General features: G+C 35.6%; 1 protein-coding gene across 3 annotated transcripts in view; it reads left to right on the forward strand.

Annotated features, from left to right (window-relative positions):
• Window positions 1-25431, forward strand: part of CNTLN (centlein) — a 203604-nt gene that overhangs the window by 76057 nt on the left and 102116 nt on the right. For 2 of the 3 annotated variants that reach the window (XM_054810898.1, XM_054810900.1), the window contains exons 8-11: window positions 2372-2563; window positions 18339-18437; window positions 22384-22473; window positions 24659-24784. In XM_054810898.1, the coding sequence (XP_054666873.1) occupies window positions 2372-2563; window positions 18339-18437; window positions 22384-22473; window positions 24659-24784 (507 nt within the window). Of the gene's footprint in view, window positions 1-2371; window positions 2564-18263; window positions 18438-22383; window positions 22474-24658; window positions 24785-25431 lie in introns of all 3 variants that reach the window. The other variant, XM_054810899.1, reaches the window with a different exon arrangement.

Below are 25431 nucleotides of genomic sequence, written 5' to 3' on the forward strand. Positions count from 1 at the left end.
AAGCTGTTCCAGTTATCTGTGGATGGTAGATAAAACTATTTCTTTTCATACAGATAATTTTCATTTTGAAATTTCCTGATGTTAAATACCTTAAAAAAACCCCAAACAAACAACAAGAATCTGACTCCTATAAACTAGTACACTGATGTTGTTTAAAAATATATATAAACCTCAATGTAAGAAGATGAATGGTGTGACTATGTTTTTTACACATAGCTTTTAGATAGTTTTACACTGGAAATATGCGTGTTTTGTTACTGCTGTTTTCAAAGCAGGAAAGGTAAGTAAAAAGACATACTATTTGTCTTCTCCTGACAAATGCTGTCTACCAAAAATACCCATTAGCTACATTAGGGGACGTGGCTGCCAACTAGAAAAAAATATCCTATTTTTGATGTTCTCCATTCATCTTATTAGGACGTCCTTTCAGATGCTATAATTATGACTACTTAAGTGCCACTAGTTATAAAACCAGCAAATTGTCATACCAGTATGATCTAGCTAATGAGCTTATATAGTTATACCTGGAAGTAACTGTGTCTTGATGTTCCATTTGTTTGGAAGGACGTTATCTAAAAAGGCATGTTTTTGATAAGTGGAACTGCTTATTTTCCTGTGAGATACTTACTGATTTCAGTAAGAAATTGGCTAATCTTGAACTTGCATTTCTAGAGATGATGTAAGCTTTCTTAAATATATAAGAAAGATTCACTAGGCACAGAAATTCCAATGTAAAAGTTTAATTTTTAAGACCTGGAGTAATTTGAAATGTCAATCTGTGTGGAGTTTGAATTAATTTTGCTGAGAGATGTGATCCCTGATCTGCTTTGGAAATAAGGAAAAAGTAATCTACTTTGTCCTAAGTGGATTTTGAGAGGTCACAGGAGTAGAAAATGACAGAAAGAAGGAAAGGAAGGGATATTACTATTTCAGATTTCTCACAAAGTGTTAGGTAGACCAATCTAGAAGTTTTGACTGTTTTTCAAAGGCTTTAACTTCTAAGTGATGTAAGCAGACTAAGCGGAGAAAGTGTGTCATTTAAATAAAGCTGAGAAGACAAAGAGTAAAATGAAGAGTAAAATAATATTTTTACAATTAAAATGACTTGTGTCATTTCCTTGTACTTATAAACATTATTGACAGATTTGGAAATTCTGATCTTCATGTTTAATTAGTTTCTTTTGGATTTTGGATTTGAATGGCAGAAATGGATTTTCCAAAGAAAACAGTCAGCTGTGGAAGTACATGCCTTCTACAGATTATTTTATGGTGGAATAAATAGTTGGAGAGAATATTGTCAATTTTGAGATAAAAGGACAATCAAAGGAATGAAGGACTGAAATGAAGAGAAAAAGGAATCTATGCTTAGGTAGTAAAGCTGCAGTCATGTATTTCCTTCAGAATCTGTACTGTTTCTTTAACTGCAGGTTTATTTCTCAAACTGTTTTTTGTATGTTTTTAATAAAAAGCTGATTGTGTTTTAAACAGTTTTCAGATCTTTATATTGAAAAAGGGTAAAAATAGAGGCATAAGGTGGTTGTTAAGTTCTCTTATTCTTGTAAAATAAGTTATTTTTGTCAGTTAGATGCCATGTACTGCTAGTTATTACTTAGTTGTAGTTCTAGAAATTCTTTGTATGTATGGAATCTTTTCTAAAGCAATTGAAGAATATATACAATATTATGATTTCAGCAAGAACAGTTGAGCAACACCCAGCGATAAGAACTTGTTATATCATCTCAGGGTTTTATAGTTAATGCCAAAAAATTCCCACAGAATAATTATTTTAACAGACATTTTACATTTCATACAAAATACAGTAGTCATTAGTGGATTCATTGTAGTGCTATCCAAGCTATATAAAAATGTTAGTTTTAAGAGCTCAAACTACTATATAAAAGACAAGGATGGTATGTAGTATTCTTGGTCCTTTAATTTTATTTGCAGGACAGATATTTCAATTTTTTTGCTTATTCTCAATAAGGGATTTTTTTTCTTTTGTATTTTCTGTACATTATATAAACTGTTCAAGAAGTAAAATAAATCCTGATTCTTAGGTGTCCATTTGTATTTATAAATGCCATAAAAAAGTGACTAAAACTGATACTATTATAAGGTAAGTTGTGTTTTTCTGGAAAAATTTATTTCAAACTTAAAGTTTCAGTGATTGTTATAATCACTATTTTCACATGTATAGAGCATGACAGGAGGCAGGAGGACACAAAGTGTGAAAGAATTGTCAAAACAAAAAAGAGAGGGTGATCTTTGTGGACAAGTTACTTAAATTTTACTTTCTCTCCTCCTGTATTTATATGGCGATCTACATCAAAGTTATTTTTAATCCTGTTGTTTCTCTTCTCCCCTCTCATAGCTTTATAATGAATTGGCTTCATGTTTTGAAACTGTTAAAACAAGTGAAATTCAACTGCAGCGAAGCTGTGCTTCTCTTCAGGATCAGTTACTTGGAAAAGATCAAAAGATTTGTCAGTTACAAGAGCAACTTCAGCAGGCTCATGATGCTCTAAATGCAGTACATCAGAATTCTCCAAAATGTGAAGTACAGGTGAGTCCACTTCTAAAATAATAAAAGTTGTTGTTTATTCTTGTTTTAAATTAAGCTTCTGTACCAGATAGTTTTAAAGTAAATTGTAGGTGGGTTTTTTTAAGAATAACTGCAACTATGCTGCTGCAGTTGCAGACAATTAAATCTGTGCTGGGAAAAAAACTGAGTAATGGTATCAGTATTCAACAAGACTCTTATTTATAGTCTCTAACAAAGACACCAAAAATAAAATAAAACCAAAGTAATTTTGTTTCTGGAAACAAATTCCTAGAAAAAAAAAAAAGTGACGTTTCTGCATTTCCTCTGTGAAAATGAAATGTATTGGTCCCGATTCCTTTCGTTGTTCCTGACCATGCAAGTAAACTTTAGATCATAGATCTAAAGAAACTATTATGGTGGGGAGAAATATTTGTCTAAAAAATTTCTAAGCTTTAATGTGCCATTTGGAACTAAGATGATAAATCTGTCACTCTCACTAACAGGCCTCCAACTTTGCAAGTATGCCAGATCTTACATGTATACCCTTAACATTTCCAAAGGCCAATTTATGACTTAAAGTGAGTTTGAAAGGCTTTGGAATGATCTACGCACAATGGTTTTGTAAACTCTGTTGCTTAGTTTCTTCCATAGATTTGTCAATGAGATGTGCTTAACCATTTCAGTTTTACTAACACTCTTTACCTTGATTAAGCAGAGAAGGGAAAATAGTTAAAGTGATAATGCTCTTTAAACGCAAAACTTCCCTTAGCATGGGCAGGTAAGGTAGATCTGTAATCTAGGATTATATTCATGAGCCCAAAGGAGCTTGAATATTAAAAAAACCATAGTGTTTAATTCCTCAAAATTTGTATAAGTAGTAATCTACTGTGAAACAGAAAAATCACAGAATGCAGTATCTCCTGGATGTGGTCATGATGGTCATTCCACAATTAATGTTCTAACTTTATAGTGTTTGTTGTAAGATTCTTAACCAATATTTTGTATGATTTTTTAAAGTTCCCCTTAATCTAATGATTTGATAATTTTGTTTCACTAATGATAAAATACATTCTTTTCAGTCTTTCTTGTAGAGTGTTTAACTCTTGATACATTTTTGATGTTTTTCTGAATCTTAGAAATAATTGGGTTTTTTTTCTTTTAGAAGATTTCGGTGGATTTTTTGAAACATTATAAATATAAAATTAGCCTCCAGCTGTTTCTACTCTAAACACAGCTTTGGATCATGGTTTTTCAATGCTCAGACTGTATTTCTGAATACGTCATCTTGCTTTGATCATCTTGTATTGCTCTGAAGAGATTTTTGCAGTTTATTTTGTCAGACTATTTAATTTTTCTATCGTAAAAGCTTTTATTGTATCTCTGCATTATATTTCCTGAGGATAAGGAGGCCTTTGGTATCTTTGTGAAGTGGTGTGAGAATGCTTTCTTCCATGTACAATACATATATTGCCTAACCTGGATATTGTGTGACGGTTTATTATAGAGTCATGGTGTATCCCATGTGGACCTGGTGTAAATATTTGGCATTGGTTTTTGTCTTTGTTATCCTGAATAGCTTAGTAGTATAAGAAAATTTTGTTACTAGACTAGCCTCCTACCCTTCTATATTTTTGAACATGTGGGCCACCACAGGTGACTCTTTCCCACTGAGTAAACTCAGCATTTATTGCTATTACTTATTTCTTATAATTAAAACAATTCTTTAGCTATAAGATTTTTTCCTCCCCTTAAAATACAGCAGATGGGTTTCCTTAAGAGCTCCTAATGTGGAGCTTTGCTGAAATCCATTTCAAATCCAAGTTGACAATTTCACTCAGATTACAGAATCATAGAATGTTTTGGGTTGGAAGGGACCTCAAAGATTACGCAGTTCCAACCCCCCTGCCATGGGCAGGGACATCCACTAGACCAGGTTGCCCAAAGCACCATTGAACCTGGCCTTGAACACTTCCAGGGAGGGGGCAGCCACAACCTCTCTGGGCAACCTGTGCCAGTGCCTCACCACCCTCACAGTGAAGAATTTCTTCCGTATATCTAATCTAAATCTACCCTCCTTCAGCTTAAACCCATTATCCCTTGTCCTGTCACTACGTGCCCTTGTAAACAGTCCCTCTCCAGCTTTCCTGTAGGCCCCTTTTAGGTGCTGGAAGGCTGCTATAAGGTCTCCCCATAGCCTTCTCTTCTCCAGGCTGAACAATCCCAACTCTTTCACTCTGTCCTCATAGGAGAGGTGCTCCAGCCCTCTGATCAGCTTCGTGGCACTCCTCTGGCTCCAACAGCTCCATGTCTCTCCTGTACTGGGGCCCCCAGAGCTGGACGCAGTACTCCAGGTGGGGTCTCACAAGAGCAGAGCAGAGGGGCAGAATCACCTCCGTCAACCTGCTGGTCACACCTCTTTTGATGCAGCCCAGGATGCAGTTGGCTTTCTGGGCTGCAAGTGCACACTGCTGGCTCATGTTGGGCTTTTTGTCAACAAACACTCCCAAGTCCTTCTCCTCACGGCTGCTTTCAATCCATTCTCTGCTCAGCCTGTAGTTGTGCTTGGGATTGCTCCAACCCACATGCAGGACCTTGCACTTGGCCTTGTTGAACTTCATGTGGTTTGCACCGGCCCTCCTCTCCAGCCTGTCAAGGTCCCTCTGGATGGCATCCCTTCCCTCCAGCATGTCAACCGCACCACACAGCTTGGTGTCGTCAGCAAACTTGCTGAGGGTGCACTTGATCCCACTGTCCATGTCGCTGACAAAGATGTTAAACAGTGCCGGTCCGAGTACTGGCCCCTGAGGAACACCACTTGTCACTGTTCTCCACTTGGACATTGAGCCGTTGACCACAACTCTTTGAGTGTGACCATCCAGCCAATTCCTTATCCACCGAGTGGTCCATCCATCGAATCCGTGTCTCTCCAGTTTAGAGACAAGGATGTCATGTGGGACAGTGTTAAATGCTTTGCACAAGTCCAGGTAGATGACGTCAGTAGCTCTTCACCTTGCTTCCACCCTCTGTAGACTTCCTTTTTGTGTTTGGGTTTGTCCAGAAGCTACTTGTTCATCCTTGCAGGCATCTGGGTGTTTTTGCCTTTCTTCCTCTTTGTTGGGATGCATTGCTCCTGAGCTTGGGGGAGGTGATCCTTGAATACTAACCAGCTTTCTTGGACTTTGTCTACTGTAGTTCAATTTTATTTACTTCCTAAAAGAACTTGTGGAAATTTCTGAGGTTAAAAGTAAGACTACTTTAGAAGCTAGCGACAATCTACAATTGGTGATTTAACATTATACTTGATTTCCCTTGGATGTTTTAAAGGAATCACATCCAATGTGGGTGAATTGTTACTATTTGTTTTGGTGATTTATTCTGTATCTCCTTCTAGTGGCATCTGAACTTGAAGTACATTAACCAGTATGCTCCATGTAAATTAGTATCTAAATGTGAAGCAGTCCTAAATTACTTAATGGTGAACATGAGTGCAAATAATTATTTTCATATGACCTTATGTTGGCTTTCTGCTATGTTTCCATTTTGATTCTATCCCAGCCTGCTGGACTCCCTGGCACTCTCCCTGTTCACACTGTATTTGAAGGAGTTGTCATGGTTTAACCCCAGCCAGCAGCTGAGCACAACGAGGGTGCTTGTTCACTCCTCCACCGCCAGTGGGATGGGGAGGAGAATTGGAAGTAAAAGGTAAAATTTCCGGGTTGGGATAAGGATAGTTTACTAGGACAGCAAAGGGAGAGGGAAATAAAAACAACAGTACTAATAAAAAAATATACAAAGCAGGTGATACATAATGCAATTTGCTCACCGCACAGAACCTGATGCCCAGCCTGTCCCTGAGCAGCGATCCCTTCTCCCTGGCCAGCTCTCTTGATACACTGAGCATGATGTCATGTGGTATGGAATACTCCTTTGGGTCAGTTATCTTAGCTGTGTTGCCTCCCAGCTTCTTGTGAAAATTAACTTTCCCACCTGAAAACCAGGACAGAGTGTACTTGTCATGATTATTCAGGGAGTTTGCTGTTTTGTTAGTGAATGCAGATTCAGTCTGACCTGCAGAAATAGATCAGTTGAATATTTGTGTGATCAGTCACGAGCTCAGTCAGATATTTACCAATGCTAGTGGAGAAGACATGGTAAGAAGCAAAAGCAGACAACTTATGATAATGAATGTAATACAGTAAGCTAAATGCAATGTATGAACCTTCATTTTTCAGGAAATTAGTCTTAAACCAGGCTGTGGTGGGACAAATGATTAATGTTACTGAAGTGTACTCATAGGGAGGGAACTGTGTGTAGGTAGCATCCTTAGTTGATAGAACTCGGTTGTAGAACCGAGATGTTAAGCAGTATGTGCTTATATGCTTAACATGCTTAATATTTTCTCTTTATTAACATTCTTCCATTCTGCTATAGCAAATATCCCAAATTTTGTTGTCGTGCAGCCTTGCTCTGGTTGAAAGGCCAGTTGGTACATGCCTGTTGGGAATGTATCATAATGCTCATTTCTGGCTGCATTTTGATGACAGCCAAATTTTCCATTACCAACTTTACTGTCTTGCGTAAATGTTAGAAAGGTAATGATTATTGTGTGGTTGCTGAGGTTTCTGCAGGGGAAAAAAGCACTGTGCTACCTATCAGTGCTTCTGTTACCTGTTAGATAACTGGAATCCTGGTCATTTGTGAAGTTCTGAAGTTAAACATGATTAAGAGAACCTCCTAACTCATTCTGCTGTCTGTTGACTGCAACATCAGTAACAGGATGGATTTGAACTAAAGGCTTAATTAACAAGATACCAAAGGAATGTAGGCATCTACTAGTTTTCCTGTTATCATTTTTTTAAACCAGTCCTTCCAAAAAAAAAGAAATTGGTTTAAATGACAATTGTATTTCTACTGTAAAGTACTGATTTCTTGAGCATGTTCAGGTTTCTGCCTTGCTGAAAGTTCATCCTGTGGGACATGCTAACAGTCTGTCAACAGCAGTAATATATCTTCTTCAGACTCTCACTAGCTGGGAAGATTATACATCAGTGTCGCATATGTTAGTACATACTCTTTCCTGAATTTGAACTTTTCTTGCTGTTGACATTACATTGTAGTTAGGCAAAGATGAGTTTGATATTATTTATTAGCAAGAATATCTCAGTTTTCTTTCATTAAGGGTAAAATAATGCCTTTTTAATGTTGTAATCTTAGCCTGGTCGGTGTGCCACTTATGTTGGTGAGGGCAAACTTTTGGTTGATTTTGAGTGTTCTGGTAATGTGTGTGATCAAGAATTTGAATCTGCTTTACAGTAAATTTCTATTTACATCTCAGTATGTGTTCATTCAGCAGCTCTCACATAGCTTTTCTTTGATCAGAGAGATTAGGCATCTTTGAATTTGGAAGACTTTTTAGTTAGATCTATGCTCATACTACACAGTAAAAAAAGAACAGAATAAAAATATTTAAACAGTTTTCAAACCATAAGCCTGTGGACTTTGATTAATTTCATCTCATGCGATTGTTGTTTTGGTTCAGTTTCATTATTAGTGTTCATTTTTAGCTCTGAGATGTATACCATACATTTAGTCAGATGGTTAGTATACCATAACTATTACCCATATGAATGGTAAATATTTAAATATATTTACTGAACTGAGGCAGTCATTTCTGTCTTGACTCCTACTTTTCTTACGTGTACAAGTATCAAAGACTATTAAGAGATGATACTTGATCAAAGAACAGTAATTAACAGACATTTAAATGTTCTTATTTGTAACTGGAGCATCTTACGGGTATGTGTAGTCTACCTAATACAGAAATCACTTGCACTTCTATAATTGTATCTTATTTTCTCATAATAAAGTTTTTAAAAGCAGCCAGAAGAGAAAATACCAGTAAAACAATGAAAGTAGAAATTGCACACAGATGTAACTTAAGTTTTTTAGAATAAAATTGCTGATGTCTAACTAAAATAAAAAATTGAGTTTAGAAAGGTTTATATGAGAAATACATAAATACAGTGTTTCAAGAAAAACTGCATCCCTTGTTGCCATGCAGAAATGCTTGAAGTCATCTTACCACAGTGTGACTTACTGCTTTTCTAACATCAACATTTCAGTGATTTCAGTTTATTAGGCTTGTAAAGTAGAGTCTTAAAATACTGATTTTGATTGAAATATAAATGGTAAAAAATTAGTTGGACAGGGTAACTCTCATTTATTTTAGTGGATCTAGATTTTGTCCAGTATACTTAGTATTGCAATATGAATTTCAAAGTCCACTTTTGAGGCTTAATTTTCTACTTCTTCTTAATGCTACAGCATAACAAGAGGCAGATATCCTGTTCAAAATGTAACACTCTAATTTTTTATTTCATAGGTTGGGATCATTTCAGTTACTGAAACTAATTCCTAACAAAATGCTTTTTATATTACACTTATTTAGGCTTTGTTGTTGAAAACTTACCCATTTAATTTATTTGCATTCAAAGTTTCTTGGTCTTGCACCCCCTATGGGTCAAAGTTTGCCACAAATATCTTCCCATTTTTAGAAATATTCAATATATTGAAAAAGCATTGAAATTGATCACATAGGTCTCAAAATAGATTTTTTTAAGCAACTAACATGCTGTAATAAAAAGGCATTTTTATAGGACATGACATGAAATCGGTGTGAACATTTAGAGCTATGTAATACTGCAGCACATTGTTTGAGGAAGGCAAAAGACTTTATCACTGTTTACTTGAAGTCTTGGGCTTTGAAGAAAGTAAAATGGAACTGAAATTGACCAATTTAGGCAACACAACGGACTGAATAAATAATTAGTCTTTAATGATGGAAAATATCAATAACATTTTTCAAATGGTAGTATTCCCTTAAGCTGCAAACTATCTGTTATTTGGGGATTATTACCTTTGTAGTAAAGACACGTAGCTTGTAAAGTGAAATTTGCTCCATATTTAAATATGTTTGTAATAGAAAAGTACCGATATTTTCTGGTGTTTGCAATGTATAGGTAGGTGCAATTTAAACTTTAAATTTGACACATGTGATCTTCAATGTTAATGTTAAAAATGTCATTTTAATCTTAGTTCTATTTTTTATAGCAAAAATGATATGGTAGCTTGCAGCCAAATGCTTTTTTAAAAACTAGTATAAGCGTGTGTCTGATTATTGGACAAAGAAGCAGTAGTAATTTCTTAGTTTCCAAACTTTTTTTTATACCAGTTTTTTTATGAAACTACACTTAAAATAACTTGTATACATGCCTTTAAACAAGGTGAAAAGGAAAATATACAGGTCTTTGTTGAAGTAGTAGTATTATATTTCTAGAAGGTCATTGCATTTTAACCGCACAATTCTGGGGTAATATAGACACATACAAAGGAGTTTGTACTCTGTGGTTCAAGCCATACCCTTGTCCTCAGAAAAGCTGTGTGTAGTTATGACTGTCTAATAGAGTCTGTGAAGTCATTGTTGCTATTAGGATCACGGTATACTAGCACTCGATCACCATAAAATTCAATTTCAGTTACAGTTGGGTGTGTTTTACTATGACAATTTGGGGCTCCACCTGCAACATTGTAGGTGTGCCAGGATGCAGGCATGTGTAGTCTATAAAACATGGAAGAGTGGTTTTGTGCAGCTTTTGAAATTATTTTTTAAAAAAGGAAAGAAATGCCATGTACTTTAGGTACTGCATAACTTTTGAAAAGTAATCTACATCCTGTTCTAGAGTGGTAAAAGGACTTAAAGGAAAAACTGGATCCAGTTTTGAAGAATAGTTTTATTTTCATTTAGTTTAGTTTGACATCCCATTTATCTATTTTCAATGTACAATAATCTGAAAGGACCAAGATACTGAAAATGTGGGGTTTATAATGGAAAGAGCAACTCAACTTTAACTACTCTATAGCGGCACTATTCATGCCGCTATAATAAAACTTAAGAACGTTTAGTGATTTTTTTTCCCTACAATTATTCAAAATTACATTACCCTTACTGAAAACTGAATGGCTTTTAGTGGATTAATTAAACTGTAGCTGGTTTGCCATCTGGGTGCCGCTTGTTTAGCTGCTTTCTCACAGAAATATTTTTCACAGAATAAAGAATATTTTTTTGTTAGAAGACAGCTGCCAGACGTTTATTTGAAAAATAGAAATGATATACGGACTATTAATTGTTACCAGGTTAAATTTTGGGTTATGCTGAGGAAACTGCTTGGACATTTCTTTCCAATTTTCAATTTCTTTCCATTCGTCTCCACCCCCCCATTCCACGTTACAAAATGCACAGGCTCTTAAAATATAAAATCTGTTTATAAATGTACAAGAAAATAATTATATTTTACAGCAAGATCACCCATGACATTATGTTGGAGTCCAGGGTATAGGCTAGAAGCAGAAAAGAAAAAAAAAAAGGGAAAGGGGGAATTAACTAAATCTGATTTTTATGGCTCAAGTGGTTTCATTAAATTAGAGTGCTGTGTGCTACTGTTCATTAATGAACTTGTGCCATATGCTTTAACTGTTCTGGTCAATAGCTGATAAAGAAAGGCTTGTGTTTAAAAAAAAATGGATAAAAATATCTTTGTGATGGGCTTTTATCAAAGGACTTACTTTGAATTCAGTAACTACTACTGAGGCAATATGGCTCGCAATTTGCGACCCAAAGGTAGTCATACATTATTGGAATACAGCCTACTGCGCTTCACATTACACAGATGTGAAGGCCTGATTATAGCTGCTTCATAATTAACAGTGATCCGATTTGTTTTGTGGCATAAATGGTGCATGTGTAGAACATTAGCCATGGCACTCTCATTCAAATTCAACTCAAGGGCTCAGCGGCAGGCGGGTCACGAGCTTCAGGGAGTAGAAGCACAAGCTCCTCCATATGTTCTTGCTGCATCTTACTATGGCTATGAGTGCAAGATAAGTTCCCTAAAGAACCTAATCGTGTTCTGTAATTACAGCGCGGCTTTCTGCTGGCTAGAAATGAGGGAGAAGCTAAAACACTCCCTCATCAGATAATTTGTAAATTACTTTACATGGCGGATGCCTAACTCAGTTGGTTTTCAACTGCTGAAATTATAAATAATTGTAACAGATGTGGCAATATGGCTGGCCTCCAATAAATGAGGCCCTTGATAATTTGGCCGACCCTTTGACAGGCCAATTTAATAAAATGTGAACAAAATCTTCTTGCTAATAATTTATCATCCCTTTTCCCAATAGAATAAATTTAATTACCCTAGCAGTTAACAAGGTCACACCCAGATGCCAAACTCGGCTACAGTTTTGATAATGCAATCAGGAATTGAGAGGTGATGACAGTGTTGTTGTTTTTTTCATTACCTGGCTTCACATAAACACAGGTGGCGTAGCTTTCTTGTCAGTTTTTAATAATTACAGGCTATTATGGAATGCATAGTTAGCAGATTGAAAACCACACTTTAGTGAATTTGTTTGAGTATGATTGAGGTTCTAATGTACAGAGATGATAATGCATAACAAGCACAGTCCCTAGTTTACACCATTAGTGCACAGGTTTGATTTTTTACTTGTGATAATAGTGTAATACTTCAACAGACAACAAAGTTGCTTTATTTGGAGCAGTCTCACCATCAGATGCAGGTTTATGTTTTTTGCTTTCTAGTACTGAATCTGTAACTCAGAAAAATGTGGGGTTTTAAACTTACCTAGTAACTTCCAGTGTGCCAATATATATCTCAAAATATCTTAATATCTTTGAAGAAATATTGCCTACATTTTGGTGTAGTTCATAAGTAAAACCTTCTAGTAACTAATTAATAAGCTTTTTAAAAACTAAAATGCAGAAGATGCCATAAAAGTTCTTAAAAAAAAAAAAATAAATCCATTATACTTAATAGAAACTTTTAAGCCACAGTTGTAAAGCGTTGCTTCGTAAAGTATTGCTTCCAAGAGTATAAGGGTATTAAATAATTTAACCAGCAATTACTTGAGCTTCTGTAGTGTTATAGTTTATTTCTTATGTCTATTAATTATAATGCATTAGAGCAAGTAGTACTGATGTTTTCAACTTGCCTGGATCTTTGCTTGCTGCTTCTCTGGCCAATTTTATGCAAAAAATGCCCAGTTTTATTGTGTACTTACAACTAAAACGTTGCCGCTCCAACAAATGCATGGGGGAATGAGTGGCTGGTTTAACAAAAAGGCTTAATGAAATCCAGACTTGTCTTGAGACTTTCTGTGATGATTCTTCTAAACATTTTTCTAAACTTTAGATTTTTTTTGTTATCTTATAATTTCATTTCCCCAATAATTTGGAGTATTAATTTTACAACAGGAGTTCTAATTCCCTTGATGAATAAAATAAATGATTTATACCTGGTTTGGGGAATCTTTCTGATGTGGTGGCTGGATGTTCTTCATAAAGGAATTGCATTATTTTTTCCCCTCCCTGTTCTTATCTATTAGATGATCAGAGTGCTCTTTTACATATTATATAAATCACATGGATTTTGGAGGGTGCCAAATGTAAATGTTATGAGGGTGAATGGATGGTGGAAACCCTTTCACTGGCTTTTAGCCCCTTTTGGGAACTCATGGGGACATGACTTACCCAGGCTGGGTAAGTTGCTTTTCAACATGTCCATTGTAGCTGTATGTGCAGTAATTAAAGATGAGGCTGTGATGATTGGATTTCCAAGCTGTAAAAAGAAGGAGCTTGCAAAGGATGCTGAGGTGAGCATTGCCTCTGACTTAGCTGCCCAGCTAGCTGACTCAGTAACAGTATGAGGAAACCTGGGAAGTGATTCTTATTTCTCACATATAAACTGCTTCTGGACGTTTCCTGCATCATGGCTTTGTTTGGCATCTCGCGCTGGATTCCTGGAGTTTCACTGGAAGAAAACTTTGGGGTGCATGTCATGGGCCAGTTGGTTGCTGTAGGTCAAAAATGCTGTTTCCTAACTCAGATATTCTGTGGAGTTGTGCATGCTTCCTCTAGTCTGGGCTGTGTGTGTAAACTCTATTGTGTTGCTGAGAGAAAAGATATTTTAGCCATTAGCAAGCCACCATGTGCCTATTGGCTGGCTTCTGGTTGAAGCAGAGTGAGCTTGCATCTGCTTACAGAAAGACTATGCAGGCTTTTTATGTCTCCTCCTTGCCGGTGGTTTAGGAGTTGTGCAGTTAGCATTAGCACAGCTTTGTGCTGAAATTGTTGAGGGGGAACAGGAGTACACATAAGGCTGTGTTATTAGTTCTGAAGCTCTTAGATATCTGTTTCCTTGACAGCTGCTTTCTTGCTGGTTCAGGAAAGTAATGCAGCATAGGAGTATGGTGGAGCATAGCTGTACTTTCTCCGTATTCTTAGGTACTGTTTGTGATCTGTGACAACAGTGGCATTGGAGACATGGCATTGGATTCCCTTCCCTAAGTACAGTGTGGATGGTTCCCCTAGTGGTACAGCTTTGTGGTGAAGATGGTGCTTATGCTTCATCTTGATTAATGCATCCAGCAAACATCGGCTATGTCTTACTGTGAAAAGACATGTAAGTGTAAGAGGTATGAGAGATCTGCTTGGTAGGAACAAATACTTTGGATTAGTTGTTTAAAACATAAATAATGCTCTGACATTTATTGGGAATATATATTTTGCATGTTAAATTGAGTTTCAATATGAAAAAATATGTATCTGTTGTGACAAAATAGCATATGATATAAACTGATTTTGTTAAACGAAAGAAGAAACCATTATTCTGTTAGGCTAGACTTTGTAATGCAGGTAGAATCTAATCTAAGATGCTTAAACCTGAGAGAAAGCCTTCATTTGCTGTACTCAACATGTAGATGGATACACTGTGAAAAGGGTCAACATTATCTGTTCATTGAAACAATTGTCTCATGGGAATTTTAGTTTTAGACATAGGATTCAGAAGAGACTTTAGGAAGTCTTCATGAAACTGTTTGTTGAGATGAGTTACTATTTCTGTTCGTAAGATCAAAGATCCACAATGGTAATTCTGAGACAGAAGCTGTAGAAGAACCTGGTGCTGCCTCTTACCATGTAACTTGTTTTTAGTTTTCTGGATTGCAGATTTCCGATCTTTACTATGAGAATGGACTACATTCTTCATACAGAACTTGGATGTTGAGTGTTTTCTGTAGTCATGAAACACAATATTGTGCTTTTTTTCCAATAATGTTAGGATTTTTAATCAGAGCTCCATTATAGTCCAAATTATTTGCCATTTTGGACTTAATAATGGTAATATTTCCCTTAGTTGTTAGATTATAAGTAAGAGTTCAGATGTAAAGCTAGAAAGTGAAAAGCCAAGAAAATGTCGCATTTCTTTCAGAGGATCTGACAAAATGGCACTTCTTTCTTCATGCATAAATTTTGGAACGCTAGGTTGTTCATAGAATCCTGTTTTATACAGAAGGAATTGAGGTTCTCATAATAGCCAAATCTTTTCACTAAATAATTTGGGTTTGGTGATTTTTTTTTTGCTCGTAACCAAAGATATCTGGAACATAAAAGTGTAGTAATATAAAGTTAAATATACATGAATCTGAAAAAAAGACCAGAAAGAGAAATTTCATCCAGCTTTCTGTCTTTGGAAGATCTCTTTTCATGTCTTAAAAAGTTATGTTTAAAAATTCTCTTGATATTTGAGTAAATAAAGTCTTCTAACCTAGGAAATGTAGAAGAATATTTCTCAAATAGCGAAAGATATGTTGAATTTAGCAGAAAATTATGCCTAGCTCCTCTTAAACTGGAGTCCATTACTAAGCAAAACCTCAGTTTTTAAATGGATCTCTTCAAGTCACATCTGGGTTCTTAAAATTCCTGATACTGAAGAAATTTCACATGCATACATTAAAAAATTGAGAGGTTTTGAGGATATCACAGACACAAATTATATAGCAAGGTCTGTATTGGCAACAGTGATCTGCTGAATATTTTGAGAGTAAAAACATAGGCATTTTTGAAGTATAGTTAAGATCTAAGACTGGTTTTGTTCTCTTTAGTTTTCCAAGAAATATATGTGTGTATGCATGTGCAAAAAGACTGTTGTAAGAGTTTTATTAGAAACTGTGTCTTTACAGTGTTTTCAGTTGAAATAAGTAGAGGAGCAAGGATTTACTATATTCTGTAACTCTTAAATGCATTTAAATTTCAAAACACTTTGCATTTCATATTTGAAAGAAGAAATTAGAAAGTAGTGATACAGTAAGAAGTTAATTGTTAGCTAAATTTGTGTAATTCTCATGGTCTAAAAGTCAGCAATATTTAACAGTTGTAGACTTTTTAAAGTAACTAGTAAGAATTAAAATTATTATAATAAAGCTGTTGATTCTTTTTTTAGTTACTAATGTAATTGTACAACTTATGTTACACATAGAAGTCTTTTTACATACAGTTGAGAAATCAATAAAATGGAACAAGTTGGTAGGTGTATTTCTCTTAATAAGAAAGAATAAAGTTGAAGTAAAAAAATTAATTATATAACTTAAATATAGCTACATTCTCCTTACCTACTAGTACTATTTCTATCTTCTAGGTTTTGTTGGATTTTGTTTTTCCTTCTTATATAGTGCTCAGGTTTTGGTTAAATGAACAAAAAGCCCAATTTTCTTTTAAATGTTCTTTTCAATGCATGGCTTGTCTACTCATTTTTCTATTTTTTTTTCCCTCTGTGTAGAGTTTTCTTTTAGTTATAAACTGGCCTTTTGCTGATCATAGGTGGAAATGACATCTGTTTGCAACTACATATGGCCTAAATTATGCAAAATGAGCAACAGAAATTATTTAAAGAACAGTCAGCAAAAGCAAGGGCAACTTTTACTCTCTGACAACTTTCCTGTGCTTGTTTGCTGTATGAGGAGTTGCACTTTTTCTGAAATAAATGCTTGATATTTCTAATTTGGGATTTATTTGTAGAAAGTGTGAGTTTAAAGTATACTTTATGAAAAGCTTCATATTCTGCATAGAAAGAAATAAAATGGCTATGCCCATTAATCTGTTTCTGTTAAATACTAAGCTTACTAGGGTGTTTGCTTGATTTTAATCAACTTTGGACCATCTAATTTCTTGACTGGCATGAATTTGGAGATTTTTTTTGTTTGCTTAACGTTTTTTACACTGCCTTTTATGATTTTTGTCAGTATACCTGATTTGCTTTACTTGGGGCATACCAGTAATTAAGGTAGTAGGAACAAGTGAACTGTACCAAATTCTTTCTTCTCTATTGAAATCAGTATTTGTCTTAAGAATGTGCCCAGCTGCAAGCAAGTCAGGTTGTCAGAACTTTGCTAATTAGGGAAAGTATGTGTAAAATAAAACTTTTAGTCAGTATTGAGAAAGTTGTCTTCTGGATCAAGCTTTGTTGATTGAAGACTTAACTGTTTCCTAGCTGCTTGTCATTGCTGTCAGAGCACTGCTGGCAATAGGGGTTTCATGAGTTTGCCCTAATCAGTGCAATACAAGGTCAGCTGGGTCAGCTCAAGCCACTCGCATTGACGTATTTAAACTAACCTGCCATTTTATTTATGCAATTGATTAAGGAGGGAGTTTGCACCATCCCTTCTTTCAGCAACAGTGCTGGGGTGCTAACCTCCAGCCACCTGGATGTGTTGACCATCTGGGAATTATATTATCTTTGTCTGGCACAGCTGTTGCAAAGGTGACTGTCTGTCCCCAGCCTTAAAGCACTGTGGAGGAGGTTTCAGCTAAAGCATTTCACTTTGTGATTGCCATGGACTGCCATGACAGACATATTGTTTTGCTTATGCTAAACTAACAATGTTTTGCCTTGTGGTTGTAACGCAGTGGGGTGTGATCACAGGCAGTTAATGAAAACTCATCTGACAAGGAGTAATTTATCAAGCCATGGTAACTTGACCACTCTTGGTCATGTGTGCACCCATGAGTCTGCTATTGGGCATTGGGGATATGACTTAAAGGTAGCTGGCACCAATGAAAATGTGTTTTGGTCTGAACAGGTTTTGTATCAGAGCCAACCCAGGTGAGAGGTGTGTGGCAGTGTTGTGTTGTGCCAAGGAATTCCTGTGAACAGATTGATAGCTGGGAAGGGTCTTGGAATTCAATGGCTTCATAAAATGACATATCTGCTTTGAGTAACACTGTGATCTTGAATTATTTTTTCTGTAAGTCTTCAGTTTGACCGCAACATTTGTGCTGAGTTTATGGACATAGTGGATACATGTTGTAGATTTACATTAAAGAGGTACTTCTCTGAGGCAGCTTTTAATTAAGAATATCGCTATTGTCAGGGTATGCAGTTAAGTTTGTTTTTTTCCCCCATGTTTGATAGGCCAGGGATACTTACCAACTTGAAATTTCACCAGAAACAGGTCTAGGAGGTAGAATATTTTGTCAAGAAATTTTGACAGTGTGTGAGATACAAAATACGCTAGTAGAATAAATTACTGCAGAAGAAAAATCTGTATAAAACCACCATTGTTAAGATTGTAAATTTAGATTTGGAAAATATGGTGGTAGTGATATGAAAATGTTTAGTTAACACTTTGGGGTGTGGTTTGGATTATGGTTTCCTGAGTCATTTACAAAACCAGAATTATTTACGGGTCTCACATGTTCCTGTAATATCAGTAATATTGTGTTTCTCTAGGCAGTTTTATCTAAATGGTTAGTTATGCTTCTTATTTTTTGTTACTAATGTAATATACCTGTACTATCATTTTCTAGGTAATTCAACAGCCTTCTTTAAGTGAGCTAGACTGTCTTATTACAATGCAAAAGTCTGAAATCGTACTTTTACAGGAAAAATTGAAAAAAGCAAGTCTTAACGTAGCAGAGCATAATTTGTACACTACGGATACTCTGGAAAGCAACAATATAAGGACTGGAAGAAAGCATGAGGTAGGATAATTTTATTGTCTTGTGTATTTGTGTCTAAGTCAGGCTGGTAAAGCCAAACATTTTTGCTCAAGGGTCCAGATAATAATTTTAATATCTGTTGATGCTGCTTATAATTCTGGAAGCTTGTTTGAATGGTTCTTGCATTATCTGCCAAAGACTTGTTAAAATAGCTGTTGGGAGTAGAAGATTTTACCTTATTAAATACCGAATAAGGGATTCTTAATTAAATGAAATATTTGAAGGATAAATTCTTTGTAGGTTTGTTGAAATGAATATTTATCAGGTATTTTGTGATGTTTATGAGAACGACCATCTTTATGAGAGCAATATAAATGGTTATGATTATGATTTTATAAATGAAAAATATTTTTTTCTCAAATTCTTGATTTTCAAAGTATGATGTAGTATTTTTTATATGAAGAATGACAATAATGTCCTTTTGAAGTTTATACTTCCAACTTTTTATTACTCTGTGTAGTGCTGGACTGCATTGTTCATGATGACTTGCTGTTAAATTTAGGCACCAGGTAACAGAGCTATAAACTATAGCCATTGAAATAGACCCATAAATAATTCTGTAGCTTAAATTGATTTATTAAATTAGCTGAAGTCATGATGTTTTTCACTGTGTTCAGCCTCTTCTTCTTGTAGGTTTTTTTTTATTATTTTTATTGTGATTGTATAGAATATGGGAAACTTGGAAGAGATTTCTGTAGCAAGGAGGCAAATTGGAACATGCTTCTCTGTGTTATAAATAGTTTACAAGCATAGACCATCATGTTCTGCTTCCTTAGAAATCTGGTTTTCCCACATTTGGTATCTCATAACATTTCCTTGGAAACAGTATTGGCTTGTTCTTTCTCAGTATCCTGCACTGTACACTATTTTTGGGAAAGGACATATTTTAGAACATTCGTTTAGGAGCATGTGGTGGCACCTCTGTGAAAACGTGTTAAAGAAAGGACAAAGTGCTGCACAGGCAGTGTAGAGTGAAGAATAGAAGGTGAGGAACAGCCCTGCAAACATCAAGGTCAGAGAAGGAGGAGAGGGAGAAGGTGCTCCAAGTGCCAGAGCAGGTATTTCCCTGCAGTCCATGAAGAGGACCACCATGGAGCAGATGTCCATGCTACAGCTTGTGCAGGAGCCCACACCAGAGCAGGTGGAAATGGAAACCACAGTGTGTGGAGAGGACTCCAGGCTGGAATAGGTTCTTCTGACAGGAGCTGTGGCCCACTGAGGACCCACTCTGGAGCAGGTTTATCCCGAAGGACTCCAGCCTGGGGAGGGCCCCCATGCTGGAGCAGGGTAAAAGTGTGAGGAGGAAAGAGTGGCAGAGACAAGCTGTTGTGGACGGACTGTAACTCCCCATTCCCCATCCCCCTGCGCTGCTCAGCAGGAGGTAGCGGAGTCAGGAGTGAAGGAGTGAAATTGAGCCTGGGAAGCTAGGTGTGGGAAAGGTGTTGTTTTAATATTTTCTTTATTTCTTACCACCCAAATCTCTTTTAAGTGGCAATAACTTAAATTAATTTTCCTCAAGTTGAGTGCCCATAATGATGAATGGTAAGCAATCTCTATTTGTTTGTCTCATCCCATGAGCTTTTTCAGCCTATTCTCTCCCCCTGTCCTGGTGAGGAAGGAGAGTGAACAAGCAGTTGGGTTGGTGTTCAACCCTTTGCCAAGGTTAACCCACCACAATGTCATTTCTTGTTTCCTCAGAGTAACGTAAATGAGAGTGCTCTGTTTGAACTGATCACTGTGTCAGGAATAAAACAATTACACTCCCTTGAGTAAAACTAAATACAAACTTTTAAATCCTATTGTAGAAAATCTTTTCCTGTTTTGATATGTAGATCCTAGTCATGCTCTTTCAATACTCAGGGTTGTTTGATATGTGCACTTTTTCACGTGTGCATGCAGTCTTTATTAAAACTTTTGGGAACTAAATTGACAGGCTACATATCCTTTGTATTTAGGCAAGACAGTAAGGAAAATTGTAGAAACATGCCGGCTTTAGGATCACACAATATACATATAAAATAGAAAAGGTAGTACTGCTGTCTTTACTGATTTTCCCTTGCAATGAAATATCTTCCCACTACCTTGTTGTTCAGTCTTTTATGGCAAAAGTATTCATGACAGAAGTTATTAGCACATGATTTGACAGGAAGAATATGTTGGATGTGCAGTTCTTGTTTTACAGCTTCACAAAGACTCTGTCGCGTTAACCCTTCATCCCCCCCTTATGTGCATTCCTGGGATACAAGGAACAAATAAGCATGGAATCATTTCTGATTAGAATGACAGTACTTTGATTACTTTATACTCTAAAAAGCCAAAGATTTTGAAAGGAGAAATAATTGGAAAGATGTTAAAAAGAAGGGCCTGGGACAAAACAGAAACTTGCCACTAGTGTGATAGAGGCACACGTAACCACGTGACTGTATGCTTCCACCTATGTTTGGTTCTGCAGAATGCAATGAGATACATATATATCTGTAGGCTAGTGTTGGTTTTTGTGAATTGCAGAAATTCAAATCCCTTGCCTACAGTCATACAGAGTAATAGAAAGAACTTATTCTGTGAGACAGGCGATGCAGTGGTTAAATCCTTTGTTAAATGTGCATGCGCAGTGTCATTTTTCTTGATACCATTAAGTGTGTACTTAGAAGTAACTGTAATTCTCATAGTCCAGTCTCTGAGGAAAGTGGTACAGCTGAGTGCCGATTTGTATGATGACTTAAGAGTCAGTTGCTTGATCTTCCTGGATCAGTTTTTGGAGCTTAAACTTTCTAACTTTGTGAGCTGTGTATGATTTCTGTTACCTAATTAAACTGCCATCCGTATGTCTGCTGTCTGATTCAGTAGCATAGCCCTTGATTTTTTGTAGCCAAGCTTTCCCATTGTATGATGCATAGAGTTATAATTGTCTTTTACTGATATACATTCTATAGCATTCTTCTAAGTCTATAATGCTAAGATTTTAAAAGGCATGAGTTAACTTGCAACTACTGCTGAAGTTCCTGTTGAAATATTAGTGATTCAAGAATTTGCCATTTTTTGTCTCCAAAAAAACCCCACCTGTATCTTGTCAGCCTCTGGTTCAGCTTCAACAATGTTTCTGTTTCTTCAACTGATAAAACACATTGAGTTTTCTGCCCACTGTCTTCAGTGCTATATCCTTGCAGACATTGATGTGATCTGTGCGTGCAGAAAAGGTCTCCGAGAAATTTCAGTAAGAGTTCTGGCTTCCCTTGTCTGCTTTTTTTTTTGGACTTGTTTTGGGACTCCATCCAACGCAAAACCTGTTGAATTCAAGAACGTGACTATTTCCAGAACGTGACTGTTTCCCGCTTCATCCCATGGTGTCTTTCATGGTGCAAATGGGTAACAGAAGGTTGTTTAGAAAGAGGCATCTTTTCTCTTTCTGCTTCCCATACCCCCACTAACAGCTAATGTGTGTCAGATCCGCTTACCACCTATTTCTTTACATTAAATCTTCTGTCACAAAGTTTCCTATCAATATTACAAAGCCTGTTTATTTCTAGTATTCTGCTCTTTGGCTTAGTCTTTTGTAAACATGTTTTAGGATCATTTGATGAAAAATCTTCTGTTGTTACCCTTTACGGACTTGAATTAACATTATTTTCTCATAAAACTGGACTTTTTCTTACTCCTAAACATTTAGGAAATGTTTAAAACATTACAATTTGTGTATATATTTAATACAGGTATGTCTAAATCTACTGTAGAACTTGAGGACTAAATTACAGATTAAATGCTCAAACCTGGCAGAAGCAGCAGCAAAGTTTGCGGTTGTGTGAAGGGTATTACAGATGCCATCTTCCAAACTGAGTTTTGCAACAGCCCCAGGCAATCAAATTACAGTGTGTTTTACTACACAGCCTCTTCTGTTTTGGTAGGAAAATTAAACTGTTTGCCTTCTTAGCAAAGATTGCCTTCAAACTACCTGTGTGCAGCTGTAAAGCCCAGACCCAACTCCTCCTCTCCACAGACCTCTAGTCTCATCACTGAACAGGTAAAAACATATTAAAACAATAGAATCTTTCTTAATGCACATCACCAATTGCACCTGTTCTCACAGGGAATTATTTTCATTTCCATGAATAGTTAGAATTTTTCTCTTATTTTTTTCCATACTTTGGCACAGTGAAAAAGATTCACAGTACAATCCCAGGTAGTTTGTATATAAATTCTGTGTATATACATATTTAAAGAAAAATTGTTGTGTACTCACTGTATCTGATGACCTTTGATTAAAACAGCAAGACTATGAATTTTTTATTATTCTATATTTTTTTTCTCTTTTGTCCATTCCTTCATAGAGTCTCTCTACCTAGTTATTCTTAGCAGTCTGGTGCTGGTTGGTCCACTTCTTTTCTTTTGTTGTCCTTCTCTTTGGCAACAAATACAGAGCTTTGACTGATTTCCTGATTTCAGAGAACTCATGTATTTTCCTAGTCTTCTGTTTACAAAAACAAAGTTTAACTAGGAAACATTTCTTGAAACATAATGCATTATCGATTTTTAGGGAAAATTACTATGGGTATGAAATAATTAGGAAACATCAAAGGTAGAATTTTTATTTAAGATTTTGTTTTTATTCAAGAAATTGGGGACTTTGAAGATTAGTAGGTTTTTTGATATGTTGGCCTTGGGATGTTCTGCTTCAGACACCTGAAAGGGATCAATTTGGTTTTGTGCAATGTTAAAATCTTTACTTATTAATATCAGCATCTATTAACTGAAGTAAACTTTTGGATATCTCTACCAGAATCATTAGAAAAAAAATCTAAATTGGTAATCTTACTATTTCAAAGAGATTTGCTCTTAGCCAGTACAATGTTATACTGACATAAAATAATAAATTTGGAAATATTGTTTTAAATGTTCATTAAATCTTTCTTCTAGTTTCTTCTGTAATATAAAGGAACTGAGAGGAATATAAAAAAATATGCCCATTTGACATTCAGATTTTAAATGTACTAAAATTCTTTTCAGACATTAGTTTTGGTTTGTGGGGTTTGGGGTTTTTTTCATCTCATTCAGGCACATTTCAGAAGCAAAAAAAATTTAACACCAAATGACAAAAACACCTTGGCAATATTCAAGTTTTTAAATATATGATATTACTATTTTCTGATATTTCATGAATTTTTTTCCTCCTTTTTGAAACCCCTACAATTTAAAGTGCAAGTGTGGTATATAGTGTCTTGTAAACATTTAATACTGGAAGGTAATGATCTAAGAAAAAAAATGCCAGTTGCTATTTAAGGTTCTCTTTAAGATTTAATTAATTTAATGGAATAGTAAAAGTGTTGAAATATATAGTACTAAAGAAGACTTTATTCTGAATTCCTTTGTTGTAAATCAGTTATTTTACAATGAAAATGGCAGCATGCAACAACAATAATCACATTAATCTTAAGTTTTTGTTTGACTTTATGTAATTATATAATACTATTTTACCTTATCAGTATTAAGTTTGTATTAGTATTTCTCTGTCCTCAACCAAAGTTATTCAGAAAATCAGAAAGTCTAATTTGATGAGGTCTTTCTTTCTTTGCCATAAGGACATATGACATAGAATGAAGAAGAAAGCTGCCCAGTTTAAGTGTTACTTTCGCATATTCTTTCTCCAGATTGCTATATGAAGCTGTACATAATATAAACACATATTCTTGTCTCTAGTTAGTCACATTATAGTTAATGACCATATGGTCATTATGGTATAAGATCTACTGTCTGTTGTATTTATATTCCTCAAGCATATTGTTCCTTCAACTTCACAGTGTGTTAAACTATTTCAAAGGGAAAAAAATCCTTTCCCTCTTGTTTCTGGTTGTCCTATCAAGTGTAACCTTGGACCCTTATAGAGCAATTAGACCAGCCTCTATCCCCTCCTTTGTAATGAGGTTTCTTGCATTTCTGAGTCTATAACCCTTTAGTCTTCCCTAATGGGACATCATTATTCTGAAAGAAACAATGTAAATGTAAATGAATATTCTCATTAACGAGTCACAGAGAAACCTTTAGTGGTAGCGCTGTGGTAATTCTGCTTGTTATTTCTCTGGTATTCCATGCAGATTTTTTTTTTTTATAATTCATTATTAGTATTCAAAATTACTTCTTCTTTAATTCTGCATGTCTTTCATAATCCGGTGTTCCAACTAGTTCAACCATGTCCTTGTTTTATTCTCCAGGAACCACCTGTGAAACGTTCAAGGTCTCTGTCCCCAAAGAGCTCTTTTAGAGAGTCAGAGGAGCTAAGGAATCTTAAAATAGCTGAAAGGAAGATTGAAAACTTGGAGAAGACACTACAGCAAAAGGTGAACATTAAAAAAGTAAAAATAAAAACCCCTCTAGCTATAAGCTTGCATAGATAAAGATATACCAAAATAAACAGACATTTTAAAAATGCAAAATGCACATATCGTTACGGACTGTAAGTGTGTTAGCATAAGAGAGCACTCTCCATTAGTTTGCCTTTTTCCTTTGCTGCTAGGAATCTTGTGTGGGTACTCCTGCAGTTCTTGGAAGCCTAATTCAAGCTGTCATCAATAATATGTGCTTGTTAAATACATTTTCAAAATTTGTGTCTGAGAATATATATTCCGAGAAATTCATGTATTCATATTGAAATAAAGTGAATAAGAAAGTACAAAGATTTTTTTTTTTTTTTTTTTGGTACAGTGAAGCCAGTATTTTAAAATGCTGAAGCCTGGAACAGGTTTACCCCTTGTAGAAGGGGTACCTTTTAGAAGTTATGGCTCAGAAGTTGTTGTTTTAACAAACACTGTAAAAAACAGCAATGAACAACCCCACCCCCCTCCTCAAACCCTCAAGAAAAGCTTGAGCATGTGTTACAATTTCCCATTTTGTCCTTGTTTTATAGATTTTTGTTGGTTTACTTCAAAAATTTTGAATGACCTATTGGTTTCAAATTGCACCTCAGAATGCATACCCCAAAACCTGA

Source organism: Grus americana, chromosome Z, assembly GCF_028858705.1.
Source record: "Grus americana isolate bGruAme1 chromosome Z, bGruAme1.mat, whole genome shotgun sequence".
Taxonomy (NCBI): Eukaryota; Metazoa; Chordata; class Aves; order Gruiformes; family Gruidae; genus Grus; species Grus americana.